General features: G+C 41.5%; 1 protein-coding gene across 1 annotated transcript in view; it reads right to left on the reverse strand.

Moving 5' to 3' along the window:
• Positions 1–282: 282 nt before the first annotated feature.
• PDHX (pyruvate dehydrogenase complex, component X) overlaps positions 283–23,786 on the reverse strand; it is an 82,570-nt gene continuing 59,066 nt past the window's right edge. Inside the window, exons 8-11 of the mRNA XM_009997282.1 lie at positions 21,654–21,712; positions 9,014–9,172; positions 2,989–3,053; positions 283–547 (exon numbers count right to left, since the gene is read on the reverse strand). Of these exons, the coding sequence (XP_009995584.1) occupies positions 283–547; positions 2,989–3,053; positions 9,014–9,172; positions 21,654–21,712 (548 nt within the window). The remainder of the gene's footprint in view (positions 548–2,988; positions 3,054–9,013; positions 9,173–21,653; positions 21,713–23,786) is intronic.

Here is a 23,786-nt window from a genome sequence, read left to right on the forward strand (position 1 = left end):
TTTCTTGAATTTTCTTTTACAGAGGAAAAACTGACTTTTCTATGCAAACATGTGCCATTAGTACTAAGTGTGTAAAGAAATGTAGTGTATTAAAAGTCTTGTAGCTTTACAATATAAAACTTAGTCACTGCCAAAGACTAAAAGCATGAAACTTAATAGTTTTGTGCATTAATTCAATAAATATTTTAACTGTCCACTAACTATTTACTCTGCTATAGAGAAGAACAACACCAAGTGCGTAAGTTGTCTATATGTCAAATCAAGAAGCAATCTTCACCAAGTTTAATACAAGGCAAGTTGCATTGGATTCTCTATGTTGGCTTTCAAGGTCTTCAGAAACTTCGAAGCCAGTTCATCATCTACCACCCGACCATCACTTGAAAGAGTCACTGTCATGAGTTGATGCTGCTTAAGTTTCTCATTCCCTTCTTCATCTTCCACAATCTTGAGCTGTGGTCTTGCTCGGCCCACTGCTAGGATGCAAGCCTGTGGAGGGTTTATAACTGCAGTGAAATCATTTATGCCAAACATGCCCAGGTTGGAGATACTAAATGGAAGAAAGAAAAGAGTTACCAGTAAGATCAGAAATTATATATTACCTAGAAGAAATAATCTATATTGAATAACTACTATGACCCAATTATCTCCCACGGCCAAACCTATTAGCTTTAAAATAGATCTGAATTGGATTTCAGCTGGGCACATTCAGACTCAAGGGCTTGGGATTTTGTAGTTATGACTAACACACCTTTAAAAAAGTCTCATTTCTTTACAGTAGTATATCCTTACGTTGCACACACTGAAGGCACTTAGTACAACAGGAAAATGGTATCTTCAAATAAACTTGGCCTGTTATTGTTCTGAGACAAATGTCTTTTAGACTGAATTTCACAACTTTAAGTTACAAGGGCTGCTGACAATTAAGTGATACAATTTGGGCATCCAGATATCACTCAGGCACATGAAAACCTCATCATGCCTTTCTGCTTAGTCTTGTCACCAGCTGGGAACTGGTACACTAGAAAAGGCTTGGACTTCAATGTAACACAAAAACCTAACAGTAAGATAAAGGCAACTCAGTTAAACATGAGATCTTTTTTAAAAGTAATGTTAAAAAATGCAATTAAAAACCATCAAAACACAGTTTTAGAAGTGATGCTCAGGACTGCAACCTGAAAACAGCTGTTTGTAATACATTTGATTGAGTAGCCCTTATGTCATTGTTAATTTTTCATGTTACAAAGTGTGTGACTCATACACCTGGTCTCCCCCATATATACACAATCTTCTTACAAAAATAAGAGCACCGGTAGCAGAGCCACCAGCTTCTGGTGGTTCTGTTCACAGTGCTGAACAAGTGCCACCTATTGATTGGAGAGCAGGTGGTGTAGAAATGTCCAGCAGTCAGTTGTCTAGTGTACAATCGTCTGGCAGACAGTTGTTGCGGTGGACAGATGGCAGTGGACAATTGCCCTAGACCCCTCCAGATTTTCTTACGAACTGTCCCAAGGCCCTGAAACCTCTTTTGATTGCCCTTGGACTACGCATTGCGCCTTTATTACCACCCACATGAAAGAGCAATAACCATACCATGTCTGAGCACCACACCAAGCTAGGAAGTTTCCTAGCGATATTCTAGGGCCCCAGAGAGTCAGCAGACTTCCCTAAGAGGAGGGTCTCTATGGCATAATTAACCTTGTGTTCCCCTTAGAAAGAAGACACCTACAACTACAAGCCATCTTTTCTTCCTCATAGAGGTAGTCATGATATGGGGGGCAGGCCTTTCTGACCTTGGCAACACCTCTGGTGTAGATGGACTGTCATCCATATAATCTGTTAACTGGCCTTCCACATCCAGAGCCTCATACCTGCTGTACCTGGGAAGGTGAGATGGGCACAGAGGGGGTTTTCCTGCCACCTTGAGTGTGGACTTGCTTCTATTCAGTCTTTTCCTTTAAGCTACTGCCTTCAGCCTGGTGGGGGGAGGATATAGGATCCCCTTGATCATGCCTTTTGTCTGGTGGCTGTTCCTGTTTCTGCCTCAGGGAGAGCAGAGAATGGTTCCACCAGTCTATGTCTTTCTCAGAATCCCTGATGTTCCTTTAGTTCCTCTCATAGCTCTGCCACCAGGCTGAGCAGATCATCCACTTGGTCACACCTCACACAGATGTTCTCACTACTGACATCTGTTACCAGTGAAATATTCACAGTTATTTTCATTCAGGGGCCATTTGTGTTCATGAAGACATCTGAGCCTCTACTGATACATTTCCATATGTTTTTTCTGCAGAAAGGCTTGGAGATTTTTTTTAACCACTACTCCTAGCATGAAAGACACATAATTCCAGACAGTTGTAATTCAGGCACATTAATATACATTACAGCAATGTTTCTGTATAAGTATGAAGTATTACTCTCATAACAAATCATTATTCTAGAAGATATGATTAACATAAGCACTCAAGAGTCAGCTTTTGAAAATTCACAAAAAATGAGCTAAGCTAAAGTTTATATAACAAAATTCCTTGATGATACTGTATCATAAAATACAGTACGTTAAAAGTTTAGAGTGGGGACTGTAAATGGTATGATGAGAAATTAATTGTCCAACTGTGTCACTACATTTATGCTGGGGTTTTACACGTGCCATTTATTTCTCATCAGTGAGTTCACTAGCTCTTTTTGCAGAGTATATTTTCTAGAACAAATATTTACTAAGCATATGCTGTTATTTTAAAATAATCTATTCACTTTTTAAGGTTTCAGTTCAAGTAAACTATAAGACCTAGCACCACAACTTTGCTGTAGTGTTTTTTGCCCCCTTAGAGAATTCCTCTGAGAGAACTGAAGACAAAGTGGACATCACTGTCTGTTGCAATATCTCTGCAAGATTTTTAAAGGGAATGCATTAAGACATAGTGGAAGAGTTGAAGATAAACCAGTTCTGAACCCACAATGCATGTATTAAATGATGCTGGAGAGTTTTACCTAAAAGATCCTCCCTGATACTCTTCTGGTAACAGTTTTCCATCTCTTGCTTTCTTTGCTAGAGCCTAAGGGAAATGAAAGAAGAAAACAAAAACAAAAGAAGAAAGAAATGGAAGTTTGTAATACACTAATTATTTTTACTTAGTAACACATTATAAGTATCATATAGCTATTAAAAAGTAATCTGCTTTCCGATTTAGGGAAGCACCTCAGCAATGTTGTTATAGATGCAATGATTTGGCAAAGAGACTAGGACACAGAATTTTCCCAGTGACACTAGTTTTTGAATAAAAGCTGTTCTCTCACCTTACAAACATTGATCCAGTTTTCACAAGAGAACCACCATTCTCCATGGTGTTCTTCAATGAGAAAAATATCTAGCAAAATGCTGATGAGACAATTTCACATTATTCTTCTTAATATATTTGTTTAAAGAAGCTGCCATGTACCACACTTTAGAACTTTCAAGGAGATTGAGAAAATGTATTTCTTCCAGATAAGCATTCAGCATTAAAGACCACCCTTCCCATAACCTTAATTTTGTGAGACTTTTCTCCTTCTAAATGTAACAGAAGAAACTGTTCACAAATGATTTGTTCAAACATACAGCCCACTAAGTTCATACTATGTTCTAAGATAAGATCACAGAGGAAGATAACTTTATCCCCACCTAGAATGTTTCTAGCTCATAGGTCTCCTTTGGTGACAGCAGCGGGAATCAGGATAAGTAATTCTTACAGTAGTTGTCACATAAAGAAGAAAGGCCTGTGTGGGTCTCAAGAGAAATGGCACTCATTGGTGGGTCAAGAGCCAGTTATGCACCCACCAACCCACTAACACCCTGCAAGTACTCAGTGGAAGAGGTAGTGACTGGGAATGTGTAGGATGACTTCTCCATTAGGAAAGACCTTTTAAAATTTAGGAGCTCTTCAACTGGTAGCAGATACTGAAGTGGGAATATATGCAGAACAGATGATCTATCCTCTTAATACAGAATATTTCCAGCGTTTTTGGCTTGTATCATATTTATTTCACAGGTGGAAAACTGCATGGAAAATGGCATGTTGTGAAAACTCGCAACATTATGACATTTTAAGACAGAAATAACTGTTTCCGAAAGCACAGCCAAGGAAACCAACTCAGATTTGCTTCTGGGAAGACTGATACAAGCAACACAGACTATTTATATTTACCTTCTTCTGGTAAAAAGAAGAAAACATTACAATTTTCAATAATTAAATTATGTTGGGGATATTTCAGTGGAGGTGAATAGAAACAAAAAAAACAACACTATTTTATCACAACATGAAAAGAAGTGATATAACACATTTGTGAAACTTTCTTAGAGAATATTATTCCATTAACCCCCTCTGTTTCCTAGGAATTTTCCACTCCCTTTTTAAAGAATTCTACGACTGTTTTCTAGGGGTTTTTTTCCATGTTCTTTCTAGGAATTGACCTTATTTATTTGTTTGTTTATTTATTTTACAATGGTTTTGTTTATAGATTGCTTTCCAGGAAGTGCTGACTTTTCCTTCTGTGGATTTTCTACATGCATTCTATGGATATCCCATCAAGCACTCATTTCAATCTGCAATGAGGTAATTCCTATGAAACCTTACTTCTGCCTTTAAGAACCAGAATCAATAAGTGGAAACCATGGCTGAATTGATCTTTTTTGTTTGTTTGTTTTGTTTGCATGTGGGGGAAGTAAAGTCATTAAAAGGTAAACTTCCACACAAATATTGAGTTGATTAGTAGTTGCAGTTGTGACATGGATTAATCCCATTTGTATCCATTTCTAAACATCCTTCAAGTGAGGGTTCTGTAAGGCCACAGTAGTTTAATGACTGCAATTACTTTAGTTTAGAAAAAACACCAAGAAGTTTAAGAGTATCTCATTCTAATTAATCTCTCACTAAGTAATTCAAATTTATATCAAGTTTTATAAAAGTTTGACACTTTTATTATCATTTATAAGTTAAAAGGATAGACTGAATATTACATTAGACTTGTATTCATCTCTGAATAACTGGTTAACCAGATGACAATAGCCTTGGGAACAGTGTTCACACAATAGGATTAATACAAGTGTAATGCATATATGCAATTGCATTATTTGAATGATGAAAATATGGTGCTAGGATGCACATGACCTGGAAAGAAGTTAAAATTAACATGCAGCAGAAGGAGACACATAAGTCACCTGCACAAAGGAAATGTCTGCCAAACTATTGAGACACTGATAAGAGAAGCAGCTCCACTTTCAATCTGTGCATCACACATGTGCGCGTCAGGTACATATTGCGATAACTGAGTAAAGAATTTAAAAACAAAATTATATTGGTGTGGACACCTGCAATTTACATGACCAGTGACATTCATATTGAGTAGGGTGACCTATGTTAGACATTCCACATGAAATGAAAGGGGAATGCTATGGTAACTTTATCATATTATTATCACATCACATATTTGGGTTTGAAGGGATCATCTAGTTCCAACTCCCCTGCATGGGCAGGGACACTTCCCACTAGACCAAGGATGCTCAAAGCACTATCCAACCTGGCCTTGAACACCTCCAGGGATCAGGCATCCACAACCTGCCTGAGCAACTTGTTCCAACGTCTCATCACCCTCACAGTGAAGAATCTCCTCCTAATGTAAACATAAATCTACCCTATTCCAGTATAAAACTATTACTCCTTGTCCTATCACTACATGCCCATGTAAAACAGTCCTTCCCTTCAGCTACTGGGAGTTCACTATGGCATCTCACCAGAGTCTTCTCTTCTTCAGGCTGAAAAATACCAACTCTCTTCATTGGAGAGGCGCTCCAGCATTCTGATCATCTTCGTGGCCCTCTTCTGGACTTCTGCTCCAACAGCTCCATGTCCTTCCTGTGTTGGCAGCTCCAGAAATGTATTCCAGATGTGGTCTCAAGAAAGCAGAGCTGAGTGGGAAAATCACCTCCTTTGATCTGCTGGCTATGCTTCTTTTGATGCAACCCAGGATACAGCTGGCTTTCTGGGCTGCAAGTGCACATTGCCAGCTCATGTTGAGCTTCACATCAGCCAGCAAGCCCAAGTCTTTCTTATCAGGGCTGTTCTCAACCTATTACCCACCCAGCCTGTAATTGCACTTGGGATTGCCCCAACCCAGGTGCAGGACCTTGCATTTGGTCTTGTTGAACTTCATGAGGTTGGCATGGGCTCACCTCCCAAGCCTATTTTATAGACGTCCCTCCAGATAGCATCTCTTCCCTCCAGTGTGTAGATCATACACACACAGCTTGGTGTCATGAGCAAACCTGCAGAGGGTGCACTCAATTCCACTATCCACGTTGCCAGCAAAGATTTTAAGTAGCACTAGTCCTGTTACTGATCCTTGATGAATGCCACTCAACACTTGTCCCCATTTACACATCAAGCCATTTACCACAAGCCTTTGATTGCACCATCCAGCCAATTCCTTATCCATAGGGTGGGTAAGTTGTTCCTGAAATGAGTTCCGTTGTCCCACTCAGTTCTCTCAGGGGTACCATGTCTCCATAAAGCTTGTCTTTTGATTCACAAAATAGTGTTATCAGTAGTGGCATGAGGCACAGGATATGTTTCAAGCCACTCAGTGCTTGCTTCAACCATTGTAAGCACATATTGCTTGCTGTTACGAATCTGAGGGAAGGTGATGTAATCAACCTGCCAGCCTTCTCCATACTTTTATTTGCACCAATGGCCATGGTACCACAAAGGTTTTAGCTGTCTAGCTTGATTGATTGTGGCACATATATCACTGTCATGGATCACCTGTGTAATAGTATCCAGAGTTAAATCTAACCCTCGGTCATGGACCCATCTGTACATTGCATCTTGTCCTTAACGCCCAGATGTGTCGTGGGCGCACCAGGAAGGTTTGCTTTTGCAACACATTGAACATGAAATAAGAAATATTGAATGAAAAAATCTTTAAAACATCTAATGTTGAATGTTTTGTGGAATGACATATCTTTTTCTGCTGCAACTTTGTAGGTTGTTCCCCAACACCACTGGCTGTTATGATTTTGTAGTTTTCAGTTAAAGACAAAAATCATAGTATCACAGAATCACAGAATCATTAATGTTGGAAGGGACCTTAAAGATCATCAAGTTTAAACCCTCTGTCATGAGTAGGGAACCCTACCACTAGATCAGGTTGCACAAAATCTCGTCCAACCTGGCCTTAAAAACCTCCAGGGATGGGGCATCAACAACCTCCCTGAGCAACCCATTCCAGTTCCTCACCACCCTTATAGTGAAGAATTTCTTCCTAATATCTAACCTAAATCTCCCCTCTCTCGACTGAAAACCATTACCCCTTGTCCTATCACTATCTTCTCTGATGAAAAGCCCCTCCCCAGCTTTCCTGTAGGCCCTAGGACCTTGTTGAACTCCATGAGGTTGGCATTGGACCACCTCTCCAGCCTATCAGGGTCCCTCTGAATGGCATACCTCTAGGCACCTCTAGGCATCTCTAGGGTGTCAATCACACCACACATCTTGGTACCACCAGCAAACTTGCTGAGGATACACTCAATCTTACTGTCCATATCTCCAACAAAGATGTTGAACAGCACTGGTCGCAATACTCACACCAGAGGGACGCCACTCATCACCTGCCTCCATTTGGACATTGAGCCATTGGCCACAACTCTCTGGGTGTGGCCATCCAGCCAATTTCTTATCCACTGAGTGATCCATCTGTCAAATCCATGCCTTGTCGGTTTGGAGACCAGGATGTCATGTGGGACAGTGTCAAACGCCTTGCACAAATCCAGGTAGATGATGTCAGTTGCTCTGCCACCATCCACCATCTCTCTAGCCTTGTTGTAGAAGGCCACCAGATTGGTCAGGCATGACTTGCCATTAGTGAAGCCATGTTGGCTGTCACCAATCACCTCTTTATTTTCCATGTGCGTTAACAGACTTTCCAGGAGGATCTGCTCCATGATCTTGCCAGACACAGAGGTGAGACTGACTGGCCTGTAGTTCCCTGGGTCTTCCATTTTCCTCTTTTGAAAAATAGGGGCTATGATCCCTCTTCTCCAATCATCAGGAACCTCACCAGACTGCCATGACCTCTCAAATATTATGGACAGAGGCTAAGCAATCACACCTGCCAGCTTTCTCAGGACCCGTGGGTGAACCCCATCAGGTCCCATAGATTTATGCACCTTCCTGTTCTTTAGATGGTCACGAACCTGCTCTACTCCTACAGTGGGGGGGGGCGGTAATTCATTCTCCCAGTCCCTGTAGCTTCAGTCTAGTTTTGGGACAGTTTTATGCCCTAATACCTACTTGTATTGCATTCCTCAGACACAGTAGGTCTTTGATTAGCACTCATTAAATGACAAAAAAAAGGCTTGCGTGGGGCATTTCATTGTTAATTGTAGTTTTGCTTGCCAAAAAATACTTCTTCTGTGGCTGCCAACAACTGCTACAGATTCAAGTCGCTCTAAATGGCAGCTCGTCTATGCAAAATACTGCTTATTAGTCTGAGGAGTTCAATGTTACCTTTCAGGTGACAATGTCAACTGAACTTCACTTTGCAGACAGAAGTGAATGTCATAACTATGCAGACAGTAATGCAAGCAGGTACAAGGAAACTTCTGGGAATGGGGGGAAGAGGGGAAATCTCCCAAATAAACAGAACTTCAAACCCAAAGATCAGAAATACTAAAGAAATTAATATTATCCAGCTTTCTCAAGAGGATTAAAGAACTACAATAACATTAAATTGCAGAAGTCTATACAGGTATTCTAGCCAGAATTTAACTAAATAATGTGATGGCTAAGTTACTGTTAATTAAAAAAGGAAAGAGTTGCAAATTAATAATTTTGAAGACTAAGGAATGCTGCAACTGCTTTAGATTAATTTTGAAACTGCCTTTGTTATTTCTGATGTGTCTCTGGGTCATGCCACATGTTCTGCTACAAAAAAGCCTATATAGTCACTATATTACTTAGCCTACTATATATTTAAGACCTACCTTTGCAGAGGCAGCAATTTCCTTAATTCCCTTGGCAGCAACATCTTTTATGATTGGTGTAATGAGACCTCGGTCTGTTGCCACAGCAATAGAAATGTCAACAGACTGCAGCTGCCTGCAGGCTTCTCCATCCCAGGTTACGTTCACATCTGGCACTTGCTAGAAGAGAGAAAGCATAAAAAAAAGACAGCTGTTAAAAGAACAACGATGCAATCAATTAACAAGAAAAAGGAAAATCCTTTAAGACACATAGTTACATACAGGCATTCACCAAATTAATTAGTACATCACAGACTGCTGTTTGTAAATTAAGTCGAATAGCTCACATCTGTCATCAGGACTGCCAAAAGCAAGACAAAAAAATTAAAATCACTGTGTCTAAGAATAGATGTACATTATCAGCTTGCATTTATTTTATTTAAATTTGCGTTGTCAAAAAGAATGAATATATGCTTCAGGAACAATGATAGGGCATTCAGGTTTTCTGGTACTGCTGGAAAAAAATTAACCTTACAGATGCCCAGCATGCAAGACTACAAAGCAGTATAATTTATCCCTCAAAATAAATCACAGGATATTGGCTTAAACAGAATAGAAATGGACATCCTACTATGCTCACTTAAGCATGACTCTCAACAAAGGAAGCTACAAATAGAATATGCTGCAGGTATATTCACTGTTGTTAGATTAGGTCCTCCAAAAATGCATCTGAATTTTGTGTGTGTGTGTGGACTCAACTAAAATTGAGCTAATGCTTACTGATAATTTCAATAAGGTTTTTGAATTTACCATATAAAGCTGAAACAGTTTGAGGGGAAAAAAAATCAACCCCAACATATAGGTAAAGTCTCAGGTCAGAGATACTGTGAAGGCACTAGTATTGAGTAATGTTAATGAAATTAGGAATTAGGAACTTGACTTCATAGTGAAAAAGGTATTTCAGAAAAAAAATATTAGAGAGGGACATATTACCTCCACTCCAAGAAGAAGCAGTGTAACAGTACTCTCAGTTTCTCAGTTACTGTTCTTCAACACCAGAATGTATAGGAAAAAAAACAAGAAAAAAAGAAAAAAAAGGATGGTAGTACTCCTCTTTGCAAGTTAAATAAACTTCAGGAAATTCCCACAGTATACACAGTTGTAAAATGCCTTCACATAGGTATTGTGCAAGTGTGATTCTCTATATAAGGTATCTGAAAGAGATGGTAGGGGCCAGGAGTTTTTCCTGTCAACTTCAATATTAATAGAACAGCCTTAATTTTGATTGAGACCAGACAGCTTTATTTCTCCCATCACTTCAGCAATGAAAGATGGTTTATTATTAAAGACAGGCTGCTATAGTGGCTGCTGTTACTAAGCCCAACCACTTGTTGATATCAGCCTGGAAGCTTTCATTCCCTCCTTTATCCTTACTCCTCCCTCCCTGTTCCAGAAGTCCAGAGCTGTTCTCATGTCATCTGGTGAGCCCACTGGCACACTTCACAAGCCTCTGGCTGCCAAATGGCGAGACCAAGTCAAAAAGAATTAACAATTGGACTTGTGATCCTAAGAACTGTGAAGGAAATAAGCAGTATGTCGAGGTGTTTACCAGCTAATCACAAACTGTCAAACCAGCCGCCATGAGTTCAATCAAGCTAGAAGAGCAATTGTTCTTCTATTGTTCAAAAAGAAAATATAAAAAACATTATTTGAATGGAGCCCAGAAATAAGCCAGTAAAACTGCCTCAAATTTAAGCTTGTAAATATATTCACACCACCCAATATCAAGGTGGGGAGGAGCAGGTGGAGGTGAGTTTTGTCATTAAAACTAGTAGTCTACATACTTCCCCAAAACACTGACAGAGAGTAGTTGAGATATGAGCTTGATCATTAGCTTATTTCTTGGCATGCTGAGTTAAATCTGCTTGATTTTTATTTATTTTAATAGTCAAACAGATGCTAGTATAGATTTGTAACAAAGCAGTAGGATAAGACAGAAGTTTATTATTGCTTGCATATGAACAGTATTAATGTCCCACTAAAAAAACAAACAAACAAAACCAAAACAAAATAAAAACCCCAGAAAACGAAACAACTGTTTCTTCTAACTCAATGCACAAGAACTCCAACTTCTCAGAATAAGATCTGTAACATCGACTCACTTATAACCAAAGATGCACTGATTTTACAAAGCTGTATGCATTATAATTTACTAGGTCTGTATACTGCATTTCCTTTAAGAAAGTTAAAAATTACACACTACAGATTACCTTCTCATGTTTGCAGCATAGAACTGCCTAAGTTCAAGATATTATGTATTGTGTCAGATGAAAATACTAAGAAAAAGAATACAAAGCTAATCACAAGCTAAAGATTTTTATTTGTATATCAGAAAGTGAAATAATATTTACAGAATTAATTGGCTAGGTCCTTTTGTAATGGCAAATAAGGAAAACTCATTTTAAATAATGGCAATATCCAGACACATGCTCCATCCAAGTATAGCAAAGCAGCCTAAAGGTTAGAGGGACAGGAAGCTAATAATCTTTAAAGTTTCAGACAGTAGTTAAAAAAACCCAACATAAATAACAAAACCTTTTATTACATAAGGAGAAGCAATAAAAAGCACACTGAGTGCTTGTCATTCTTTCACACATACATGGATAGTAAACATTCCATTATCTTTCCTAACTGGTCTTTTTTTGTGAAGAAGAGAAAACCACAAAACCTAGTATTTAATTCCTCTCTCTCTCTGTCTCTTTTCAATGTCTCTCAGGTGCAGAGATTTGTTGTCCCATATCCGCAGATAACAGTCCACAGAAATTTCTGGATATCACAGTTTCCTTAGGCGAGATCTTATTAGGCCACAAAAAGAAGCTTCCTGCTATAAGCACATCTAACACATGCATAGCAAGCATATTTAGCTCCTGCTTCTGTTTCTGGTATAGAAACACTTGGGAAGCTTTTTCCAGTCTATCCAGAAATTCTACCAGGAACTTAGAATAAATCATAGAATGATTTGGATTGGAAGGGACCTTAAAGATCATCTAGTTCCAACCCCAATGCCGTAGGCAGTGACACCTCCCAGTAGACCAGGTTGCTCAAGGCCCCACCTAACCTGGCCCTGAACATTTCCAGGGAGGGGGCATCCACAACCACTCTATACAATCTGTTCCAGTGTCTCACCACCCTCACTGCAAAGAACTTCTTTCTAATGTCTAATATCTACCCTCTTTTAATTTAAAACCATTACCCCATGTCCTATCACTACATGCCCTTGAAAAAAGTCCCTCCCCAGCTTTCTTGTATGCTCCTTTCAGGCCGCTAGATGGTCTCCCTGGACCCTTTTCTTCCCCAGTCTGAACAATGCAAATTCTCTCAGCCTGCCTTCATAAGAGAGGTGCTCCAGCCCTCTAATCATCTTTGTGGCCTTCCTTCAGACTTGCTCCAACAGCTCCATGTCCTTCCTGGGCTAGAGGCTCCAAAAATGGACAGAGTACTCCAGGTGGGATTTCAAGACAGCAGAGGAGGAGACTTGACTTGCTGGCCATGCTTCTTTTGATGCAAGATATGGTTGGCTTTCTGAGCTGCAAATGCACATTGCTAGCTCATGTTGACCTTTTCATAAACTAGGATCCCACAAGTCCTTCTCCTCAGGGCTGCTCTCAATCCATTCTCCACTCAGCTTGTAATTGTCTGTGGGATAGTCCCAACCCAGATGCAGGACCCTGCACTTAGCCTTATTGAACTTCACGAGGTTGGTATGGGCCCACCTCTCCAGCCTGTCAGGGCTAGCATGTCAACCACACCACATAGCTTGGTGTCATCAGCAAACTTGCTGAGGGTACACTCAGTTCCACTGTCCCTGTCATTGACAAAGATGTTAAACAGTGCTGGACCTAGTATCAAACGCCACCTATCACTGGCCTCCATCTGGACATCAAGACATTAACAACTACTCTTTTGAGTGTGACCATCCAGCCAATTCCTTACCCAACAAGTGGTCTATCCATCAAATTTATATCTTTCTAATTTAGACACCAGGATGTTATCTGGGACAGTTTCAAACACATCGCACAAATCCAGGTAGATGATGTCAGTTGCTCTCCCCTTGTCCACCAACGCTGCAACCAAATTGTAAATGCTTACCAAATCTGCTAGTCACTATTGGTGAAGCCATGCTGGCGGCCAATAATCATCTCCTCCTTTCTTATGTGTTTTAGCAGTCTTCAGGAGGATCTGCTTCATAATCCTGCCCACACAGAGGGGAGACTGACTAGCTTGTAGTTTCCCATGTCTTCCCTTTTTCCCTGTCTGAAAATGGGGATTATGTTTCCCCTCTTCCAGGCAGTGGGAATTTTACCAGACTACAATGACTTCTCAAAGATGATGCTAAGTGGCTTTGCAACTTCATCTGCCAGTTCCCTCAAGAGCCTCAGATGAATGTCAACGGGTTCCACAGACTTGTGCACTTTCAGGTTCTGTGGATGATCTTGAACCTGCTCTTGAGCCTGTAATTGTCTGTGGAATAGTCCCAACGCAGATGCAGGACATTGCACTTGGCCCTGTTGAACTTCATGACGTTGGCACAGGCCCACCTCTCAAGTCTGTCAAGAGCCCTCTGGATGGCATCCCTTCCCTCCAGCATGTTGACCACACCACATAGCTTGGTGTCATAGAATCATACAATCATAGAATGTATTGGATTGGAAGGGACCTATAAAGGTCATTGTCCTGGTTTAAATATTAAAAGTGAATCCCAAAATCTTAAGAAAATTGCTATTATCCCCCTCTATCCTCCCAAGGAAAGATAGAACAGGAATAAGGAAGAGAGACTTAAACTTTGGAAATTAAAACTAGAAACAAATTTACTATAACACGAGATAAACGGGTAAAACATGGGGGAAGAACAGATAAGTATCTATATACAAAACAGCTCTCGATGATGGCAGGGATATGGGAAAGGCAGGGCTGCTCCAGGGGACAAGTCCACAGCTCCTCACAGCACCACATGCAGTTGGATTCTGGAGCGAGCATGTGGGAAACCAAAGGAACCAGCAGCAGCCCTGGCAGAAAGAAAGGAGCAGGAAAGGAGAAGGGCTCAGCTTCCAGCTCCCTGCCTTTTATAGATTGTGACAGGAAGTGGGTGGGAATACTGACCCTTCCAGTCTTTTAGGGTCGTAAGGCCCCTCTCTCTCTATAGGTGTCCAACACTGTGCCAGGGTCCCCAAACCATAACAGTAATCTAATACAAACCCCTTACAATAAGCAGGAACATCTCCAACTAGAACAGATTGCTCAGAGTCCCATCAAGCCTGACCCTAAATGTCTGTGGGGATGGGGCCTCCATCACCTCTCTAGGCAACCTGTTCCACCAGCCTCATATTAAATAATTTTTTCCTAGTGTCCAACCTAAATCTATCCTTTTCTAGCTTGGAACCATTACCTCTTGTCTTGTTGTTACATGACATTGTGAACAGCTCTTCCCCAGCCTTCTTATAGGCCCCTTTCAGTTATTGAGAGGTCACTATAAGGTTCCCCCGGAGTCTTCTCTTCTTCAGGCTGCAAAACTCCACCTCCCTTAGCCTATGTTCAGATGCTGCAGCCATTTTGTGGCCCTCCTCTGGACACGCTCCAATAGGTACACATCATTCTTGTGTTGGGGACTGCAGAGCTGGATGCAGTACTTGAAGTGAGGTCTTACCATGGCAGAGTAGAGGGACAGAATCACCTCTCTCAACCTGCTGGTCACACTCCTTCTGATGCAGCCCAGGACACGGTTGGCTTCCGGGCTACAACTGGTGGCTTATGTCCAGCTTTTGATCCACTGTTGCCCCCAGCTCTTTTAAAATGGCTGCTCTCTAGCATGTCTTCCCCCAGCCTGAGTTGACATCTCTGGTTGCCCTGGCCCAGATGCAGCACTTGGCCTTGTTGAACCTGGGCCCACTTCTCCAGCTTGTCCAGGTCCCTCCGGATGGCATCCTATCCCTCTGGCACATGGACCGCACCACTCAGCTTGGTGTCACTGGCAAACTTGCTGAGGGTGCTCTCAATACCAGTACGAAACTCTGAGGGAGAGCAGTTGTAACTGTTTTTCATCTGGACATCAAGCCATTGACCACTACCCTTCTTATCTGAAAGGCCAGAGGAAGTGTGATTTTATTCCTTACTCCAGTTGAGTCTCAGGAGGAATTTTTCCTGGTCTGGCTTGGCCAGACTTCCTGCTTAGCAAAGAACTTCTTATTTGGCAAGGCCAAAATCTGTTACTAAATAGGCTATTCCATTAACCTAAATCTATACCAGTAAAACCTGAAATATTTGGAAAAGAAAAAAAAGAAGGAAGGTGAGGAAAGGACAGACTGCCCCAGACTTCAGGGGGAGATATCCCACTTCATATCTGAAAGGCCACAAGAAGTGTTACTTGTTGATTTATGACTGAATCCAGCTATGTGCTTCACTCTTTAGCTAAGCTCACTTCATGGGATTAAAGATAAGACTTCAGAATACAGTAGAGAAGGGCAAAGAGATGCACCCAGCTGGTACTTGCACATGATGTAATGCCAAGCTATGCAAAGGCATGAGTGCCTGAAAGCCACAGATCACTACCAGAATGTAAATAGAATAGAATAGATACAACTAAGGTTGGAAGAGACCTTCAAGATAATCAAGTCCAACCGTAGTCCAACTACCACTACCACTAAACTATATCCTGAAGCAACACATCTAAATGCTTCCTGAATGCCTCCAGGGATGGTGACTCCACCACCTCCCTAGGCAGCTGTTCCTATGCCTCACCACTCTTTCAGTAGAGAAATTTTTCCTAATATCCAACCTAAACCTCCCCTGGCACAAATTAAACCCATTTCCTCTCATCCTATCACTAGTTACTTGGGAGAAGAGACCAACACTGGCCTCTCTACAACCTCCCTACAGGTAGTTGTAGAGAGCAATAACATCTCCCCTGAGACTTCTCTTCTTCATACTAAACAACCCCAGTTCCCTCAGCCGCTTCTTGTATGACATGCCCTCTCAAACCCCTCACCAGCCTTGTTGCTCTTGTCTGGACATGCTCCAGGACCTCAGTGTCTTATACTGTGGCACCCAGAACTGAACACAGCACTTGAGGTGCAGCCTCACCAGTGCTGAATACAGGGGCATGATCACTTCCTTATGCCTGCTGGACACACAGGTTTTGATACAGGCCAGGATGATGTTGGACTCCTTGGCCACCTGGGCACACGGCTGGCTCATGTTCAGCCAGCCGTCCACCAGTACTCCCAGATCCTATTTCACCAGGCTGTTTTCCAGCCACACTTCCCCAAGCCTGTAGCATTGCTTGGGGTTACTGTGACCAAAGTATAGGACCTGGCACATGGTCTTGTTAAACCTCATCCCACTGACCTCAGCCCTTCCATCTAACCTGTCCACACCTCTCTGCAGTGCCTTCCTACCCTTGAAATGATCCAGACTCCTGCTCAATTTAGTGTCATCTGTAAACATGCTGAGGGTGAACTCAATTGCCTCATCCAAAACACTGATAAAAATATTAAACAGAACTGGCCCCAATACCGAATCCTGGGGGACACCACCTGTGACTAGCCACCAGCTGGATATAACTCCATTTATCACAATTCTTTCGGCCTAGCCACTCAGCCAGCTTTTAATCCGCTGAAGAGTCCACCTCTCTATGCCATGGACCACAAGTTTCTCAAGGAGAATGCTGTGGGAGATGGTGTCAAAGGCCTTACTACAGCCCAGGTAGACAAAGTCCATAGCCCTCCCTTTGTCCACTAGGTGGGTCAGCTGGTCATAGAAGGAGATCAGGTGAGTCTAGCAGGACCTGCCTTTTATAAATCCATGCTGGCTGGGCCTGATCTCACCATTATCCTGCACTTGCTGTGTGAGCATGCTCAAGAAGAACCGCTCCGGGATCTTCCCTAGGACCGAAGTCAGGCTCACAGGTCTGTAGTTTCCTGGGTCCTCCTTTTGGCCCTTTTTGTAGATGGGTGTCACTTTGGAAAGCCTCCAATCATCTGACGCCTCATCTGTTAACCAGGACTGCTGGTAGATGATGGAGAGCAGCTTGGCAAGCTCCTCTGCCAGTTCCCTCAGCGCTCTTGGGTGAATCCCACCCAGCCCCCTAGACTTGTGAGTGTCCAGGTGGCATAAAAGGTCATTGACTGCTTCCTTCTAGATTATGGGGAGTTGCTGTCGCTCTCCATCCCTATCAGGAGGTTGATTACCCTGAGGATTATGGGTCTGACTATTAAAGGCTGAGGCAAAGAAGGCATTCAGTACCTCAGGCTTTTCCTCATCCTTGATAGCAATGTTCTTCCCTGCATCCAATAAAGGGTGGACATTCTCCTTGACTATCTTTTTGTTGTTTGTTTATTTGTAAAAACCTTTTTTGTTATCCCTCACAGCAGTGGCCAGGTTGAGTTCTAGCTGTGCTTTTGCCTTTCTGATGTTTTCTCTGCATGACCTAGCTAGATCCCTGGACGACTCCTGAGATGCCTGCCCCTTTTTCCAAAGGTGGTCGTCTTTGATGACAGCTGGTTTTATGACACATGGGGACAGCCAGCCCCTGTGCCTCTAAGACTTTCTTCTTGAAGAACATCCAGCCTTCCCGGGCTTCTTTGCTCTTCAGGACTGTCTCCCAAGGGACACTCTCAACCAGTGTCCTGACGAGTCTGAAGCCTGCCCTTCAGACATCCATAACATTTTTACTGACACCCCTCTCTACTTCACCAAGAACTGAGAATTCTATCATTTCATGGTCACTAAGGCCAAGACAGCCTCTGACCACCACATCACCCACCAGTCCCTCCCAGTTTGTAAATAGTCTGTCTAGCAAGGCTCCCTTCTTGATAGGCTCATTTACCTGGTGTGTCAGGAAATTATCTTCTATATACTCCAGGAACCTCTTAGATTGTTTCTTCTCTGTTGTGTTGTATTTCCAGCAGACGTCTGGTAAATTGAAGTCACCCACGAGAAGAAGGGCTGGTGACTTGGAGACTTCTGCCAACCACCTGTAGAATGCGTCATCAGCCTCCTCATCCTGACTGGGTGTTATGTAACACACTCCCAAAAGGATGCCTGCTTTTTTGGCCTTCCCCCTGGTCCTTACCCATAAGTACTCGACCTTACCACAACGTTTGTTAAGTTCTACAGAATCAAAACACTCCCTAACATACAGTACCACTCCACCAACCTTCCCTTCCTTGCCTATCCCTTCTTAAGAGCTTACAGCCATTCACTGCAGTACTCCAGTCATGATGATCACCCCACCATGATTCTGAGATGGCAAGTATGTCTAACTGTCCTGCTGCACAGTAGCCTCCAGCTTCTCCTGCTTATTGCTCATGCTGCGTGCATTGGTGCAGATGCACTTCAGCTGAGCTAATGATCCTGCCACCATTTGGGGGAAAGAAGTCCTAACTGATATCTGAGCATTCTCAGCCACTTCCATGGTTACTAACCTATTAGTGAGCCCTGTGTTTTTATTGCCATATGTATCACCATCTCCCTCCTCAACTGAGACAGCAGACTGATAGCAGTCCTTAGGTTCACCTCTAGCAAGCCTGGTTTTATCCCCTTCCCTCTTTGAGCCTAGTTTAAAGCCCTTTCAATGAGCTCCACCAACTCACGTGAGAGGAACTTTTTCTCCCTTTGTGACAGATGTACGCCATCTGTCACCAGCAGACCTGATGCTGTATAAACTTCCTAGTGGTAAAAAATTCTGATGGTGGCACCAGCCTCTGAGCCATGTGTTAATCAGTTGTTTTCCTTCCTCTTTCAGTATTTTTCCCTACCACTTGATGGATTGATGAAAACACCACCTGCAGACCTGAGCCTGCAACTAGTTGCCCCAAGGCCTTGAAGTCCTTTTTAATTGCCTTTGGACTTCTCTCTGCAACCTTGTCATTGCCTATCTGGATAACCAATAGAGGGTAGTAACAATAGCAGAAAGCTTCCTTTTAACATCTCTAACCCAAGCCCCAGGGTCCCTGGATGCAACCTTCTAGCCAATTCTCTATACACTGAACAGTCCACCCATCAAATCCATATCTCTCCAACTTAAGAGAGAAGGATGTTGTGGGGGACCACGTCAAAGGCCTTGCAGAAGTCCAGACAGAAGACATCTGTAGGTCTTCCCTTGTCCACTGATGCAGTCACTCCAGTAGAAAGCAAACTTGCTGAGGGTGCACTCAATTCCACCATCCATGTCACCAACAAGGATGTTTGACAGCACTGGTCCCTGTACCAATCCTTGAGGAATGCCACTCATCACTGATCTCCATTTGGACATGAAGCATTTTATGACTAGTCTTTAAAGTGCAACCACCCAGCCAATTCCTTAACCACCAAGGGGTCCATCCATCAAGTCCACGTCTCTCCAATTTAAAGACAATGATGTCATGACAGACAGCATTAGACACTTGCTTATGAAACTGCCCAGTATCCTGTCTATTTTCTGTTAAAATCTACAGCTCTTGCTATAATACATTAATCTATTGCTCTTGTGACTGTACATTAATACTGAGATCATGTTTGGCACAAACTTTTCAAGTCCATTCCAGTGCAGTGCTCTCTCTTAATTCCATACATCCACAGAAATAGTTCCCCAACCTAAATGTACCACAGAATCCTAGAATCTTTAAGATTGGAAAAGACCTCCAGACCATCAGTTCCAACTGTGAAACCCCCTACTACCATGCTCACTAACCCATGTCCCAAAGTGTGTCTACATGTCTACATGTTTTTTTAATACCTCCAGGGCTGGTGACTCCACCACTTCCCTGAGCAGCTTGTTCCAATGCTTTACTACTCCTTCAGTAACTTTTTTTCCCTAATATCCAATTTAAACCTCCCCTGGTACAACTTCAGGCCATTTCCTCTAGACCTATCATTGTTCACTTGGGAGAAGAGGCCTTTCAGGTAACTGTAGAGAGCAATGAGGTCTCCTGTCAGCCTCCTCCTCTCCAGACTAAACAATCCCAGTTCCCTCAGATGTTACTCATAAGACTTGTTCTCCTGATTCTTCACCACTTGGCTGCCTTTCTCTGGACAGGTTCCAGCACCTCAATGTCTTTCTTGTAGTGAGAGGGTCAAAACTGGAAACTACAGAGGGATAATTACTTCCCTAGTACTGCAGGCCATATTATTTCTGATACAGGCCAGGATGCCATTGGCCTTCTTGGCCAGGCAGGCATGCTGCTGTCTCATGTTCAGCCAGCTGTCAATCAACATCCCCAGGCGTTTTTCTGCTGGGCAGCTTTCCAGCCACTCTTCCCCAGGCTTCCTCCTCCAGCTTTTGAATACTTAAAGTAGCCCTGGTAAATAAGGAAAAAGGCTTTCAGTCCCTTTCTGATGTTTTTATATTGTTGTGAGGTAATTCAACTAGTCTGGATCCTTGTTCTGCTTTATCTTGTCTATTTTTAGCTTTTAGATCCTGCTGTTCAAACAATGCCATGATACCAGAAAAGTTTAACTTTTCTAGGCATTTGCCATATAGCAAGAAGGTGTGATCACTGTGCAAGCAAGAATGTATAGGTAATAAATCCATGGCAGTAACAAACTACTTCAAAATCTGAATTAATTCAGTGTCACAAATAATTACATTGCCTTGATGATAAGGGCACTAAACTAGCCTCCATAGGCTAGTTTAAGGATCAAGTGTGTGTGTCCCCGATTATATTTCTGCATGAAAGAGATTTTTCCAATTGTTAGTGATCACTGAAAGACACTATTTCCCCCTGAACCTTAAAAAAATCCCTTCAGGCTAATCAGAGCTCAGACCTATGATGCACGATAAAATTAAGTGCAATTTGAATTTAAGCACTCTACATCTAAGTGAAATCATCACGGTTCTTTCTTTTCGCAAGTTTGGAAATAGAATTAATTTCGCATCATGTTTTCCAAGTTACTATATTTAAGAATCTCTGGACTAAGAGGAGACAGATCCAAGGCATGGGATTTCTCCTAAAGAAGGATCACTGAAACCTTTCCGTTTAAAAAAATTCAAGTGTCAGTGTGAGTGTTTTCCAAGCACATCAATCAACACCAACTGGAAGGCAATGTATCCAGTTCTACTCAAAGAACATGCAAATATCTTATGGAGACTGTGAAACTTCAGTAGTTCGGCATTAGTTAATCAATGAAATTTAAGATCTTAACTTCAGGATGTATTGCAATTGTTTAATTTTTACATTGACAAAAGTAACAACGACAATTCTTAGCAATAAACCTGAAAATCTTTTAATTTAAAGCAGAAGTCATTGAATATGCCATCAGAATATATCTGAAGTAATATAGAAGACTGGTTTAAGTCTTGGATCAGTATTTGTTTGTAACTGCAAAAGAAAATAAAATGCAACAGCAAATAACAGAAGACTTATCTTCCCAATTGCTGACAAAGCATCTACCTTCATCTGTAAATGCTAACTATCGTAAGTGAATCTTTACTAAGAAGTTCCCATCTTTGCAGCCCATAGCATAGGCAATCTAGAGAATTTCACCTGGATAGCTTAATAAAACCAGACAATATGTCATAAAGAATTAGCTATGATCATATTTGTATCTCCATATTGGCTCACAAAAAACTGTCTCCTTGATAGTTCAATGTAAAACAATTTTTTTAAAAAGTCAGTTTGTCACATACCTTTAGAGTAACTGCAGTTGCCTTGATAATAAAATCATTTACAGATACTTTAATGTCATCTGCAAAAAGAAAAGACAACAATAATTTATTGTAAGATTTGTTTACCATCTTCTGTGTGATGAAAAGATTCCAGTGATTCAAGAGATTTCCTTCTTCGAAACTTTGCCAGAAAGTATGTCATCTTCAAACTACAATCATATAAGCAAGAAAACTTTTCTCCCCCTTGAGACCAAAGGAAGTCTCCTTAGCAGAGACATTCTTGCTACCTATAACCAGAAGGTCAGAAAAGCTGCAACTTGAATATTACTTCTCATTTTCATGAGTAGCAGCCCATATGTGTTTTATGATTTATATATTTACTGTCTATGTAGAAATCTATCATAGGATCTAAATATATAGAGACAATACTGGAGATGACTATTCTTTATGTAGTGTGATGCATTAACAGGAATAATCACAGATTAGCTTGCATTCAACTTAAATAAGAAGTATGTTATTGTCCTGGTTTGAGCCAGGATTAAGCCAATTTTCCTTTTACTGATTTTTTTCCTTCAGTAAGCTCTTTTTAACTAGCAGCAAGGGTCCCAGTTAGTGGACTGATAACACTGGAATGTTTATATTACTGTCAAGATTCCAAGGTCACATCTTTGCCCTGCCACCTCAGACACTACCAGGAGAAGGAGAGTTTTATCTATGACCCCGCCTGTAGGGAGACTGGATTAGACAGACAGCAAAATCAACCAAAGTATTCCATTCCATTTATTTACATAAGCTCAGTATAAGGTCAGAGATCACAGAAGACAACTTCCTTCCTGTTTCTTCATCCCTTCTCTTCCGTCCATGGCCGGTGTCCAGAAAGGACTCCATCTAACCATCACTGTCAACCTCTAGGCTTGTGCATTCCTGACCCTCATAACTCTACCCTCAGTTGTTTTCTGCTCTGCTGCTCTCTCCAGCAGTGGTCCAGGATTTTTTTGAACTGTTCACAGCTAAGAAGAGTGCTCTGGAATTTGCCAGGGGTGGGGGGAGGCAAGAGGCTTTTGCACATTCCTGAATGCATTTGTATATAATTGTACATATTTTCTTTCATCATTACTGTTTAACTAAAGCTGTCTAGTTTAGTTTTCAATTCAGAAAAGTCTCTCTCCATAATTTTATCTCTCCTCCTCCATCTAAGGGAGGGGGTCGAGAACATTGTTGTCTCTGGTTTAATTGATGATCCTGAGTTAAACTGTAACAGTTATTCTCCAGTGACTTTTGGGGCCTTAGAATGTAAGAACTAGCAAGGTGAAGGCACCTGTAAATCCTTAAAATGGGTTAACAATTTATTCTGAAGTGGGCTGCAAAATGAGTATGACAAAGATTTTAAATTAAAAGCAATATTACACACAAAAAAGCAGCATTAGCCAGAAACATAACATAACCTTGAGAGGAATGGATTTTTTCAATGTGAGCCTATGAAATACTTTGTACATTTGCTTCTGTTCCTCAGAAGCTTGGGAAAAAGAACAGATCAAAACAATGGCTATAGTTACTCTGCATTGTTTCTGTCCAGGTTTTAGGAAGCTGACATTACTACCTAAAATCACAACTGGCAGCACAAGAAAAGACTATAGATACAATGCAGAGTATGCCACTGTTGCTACAAGATTATCCTGAAGATTAATGATATTTACACAATGTTAAACACATCATTCTCACAGGAAAAAAAGCCACTGCTACCATCATCACTGCTATCAGCTGAACAAATCAAGGAGCAAAAGTACTTAATTTTTGAGTCTCGTTTATTGCATGTAATGTACATACCTTCAGAAATGCTTTTGTAAAGAGAAAACTATTTATAGATAATCGTATTAAGTGAAATCTCTTTTAGTGATCATGTTTGGAGATATGAAACAACTATCCCCTTACCACATAACTGACCTGCAACTTTTACCATCATTAGCAATCTATGTGTAAGACTGTGTTCAATTCTGGAGAACCCACATAGGAAGAACATGAAGCTGTTGGAGCAAGTCCAGAGGAGGGCCACAAAAATGATCAGAGGGCTGGAGCACCACTCATATGAAGACAGGCTGAGAGAGATGGGTTTTTCAGCATGGGGAAGAGAAGGCTCCACAGAGATCTTATAGC

Source organism: Chaetura pelagica, unplaced genomic scaffold (genome assembly GCF_000747805.2).
Source record: "Chaetura pelagica isolate M959 unplaced genomic scaffold, ChaPel_1.0 scaffold134, whole genome shotgun sequence".
Lineage (NCBI taxonomy): Eukaryota > Metazoa > Chordata > Aves > Apodiformes > Apodidae > Chaetura > Chaetura pelagica.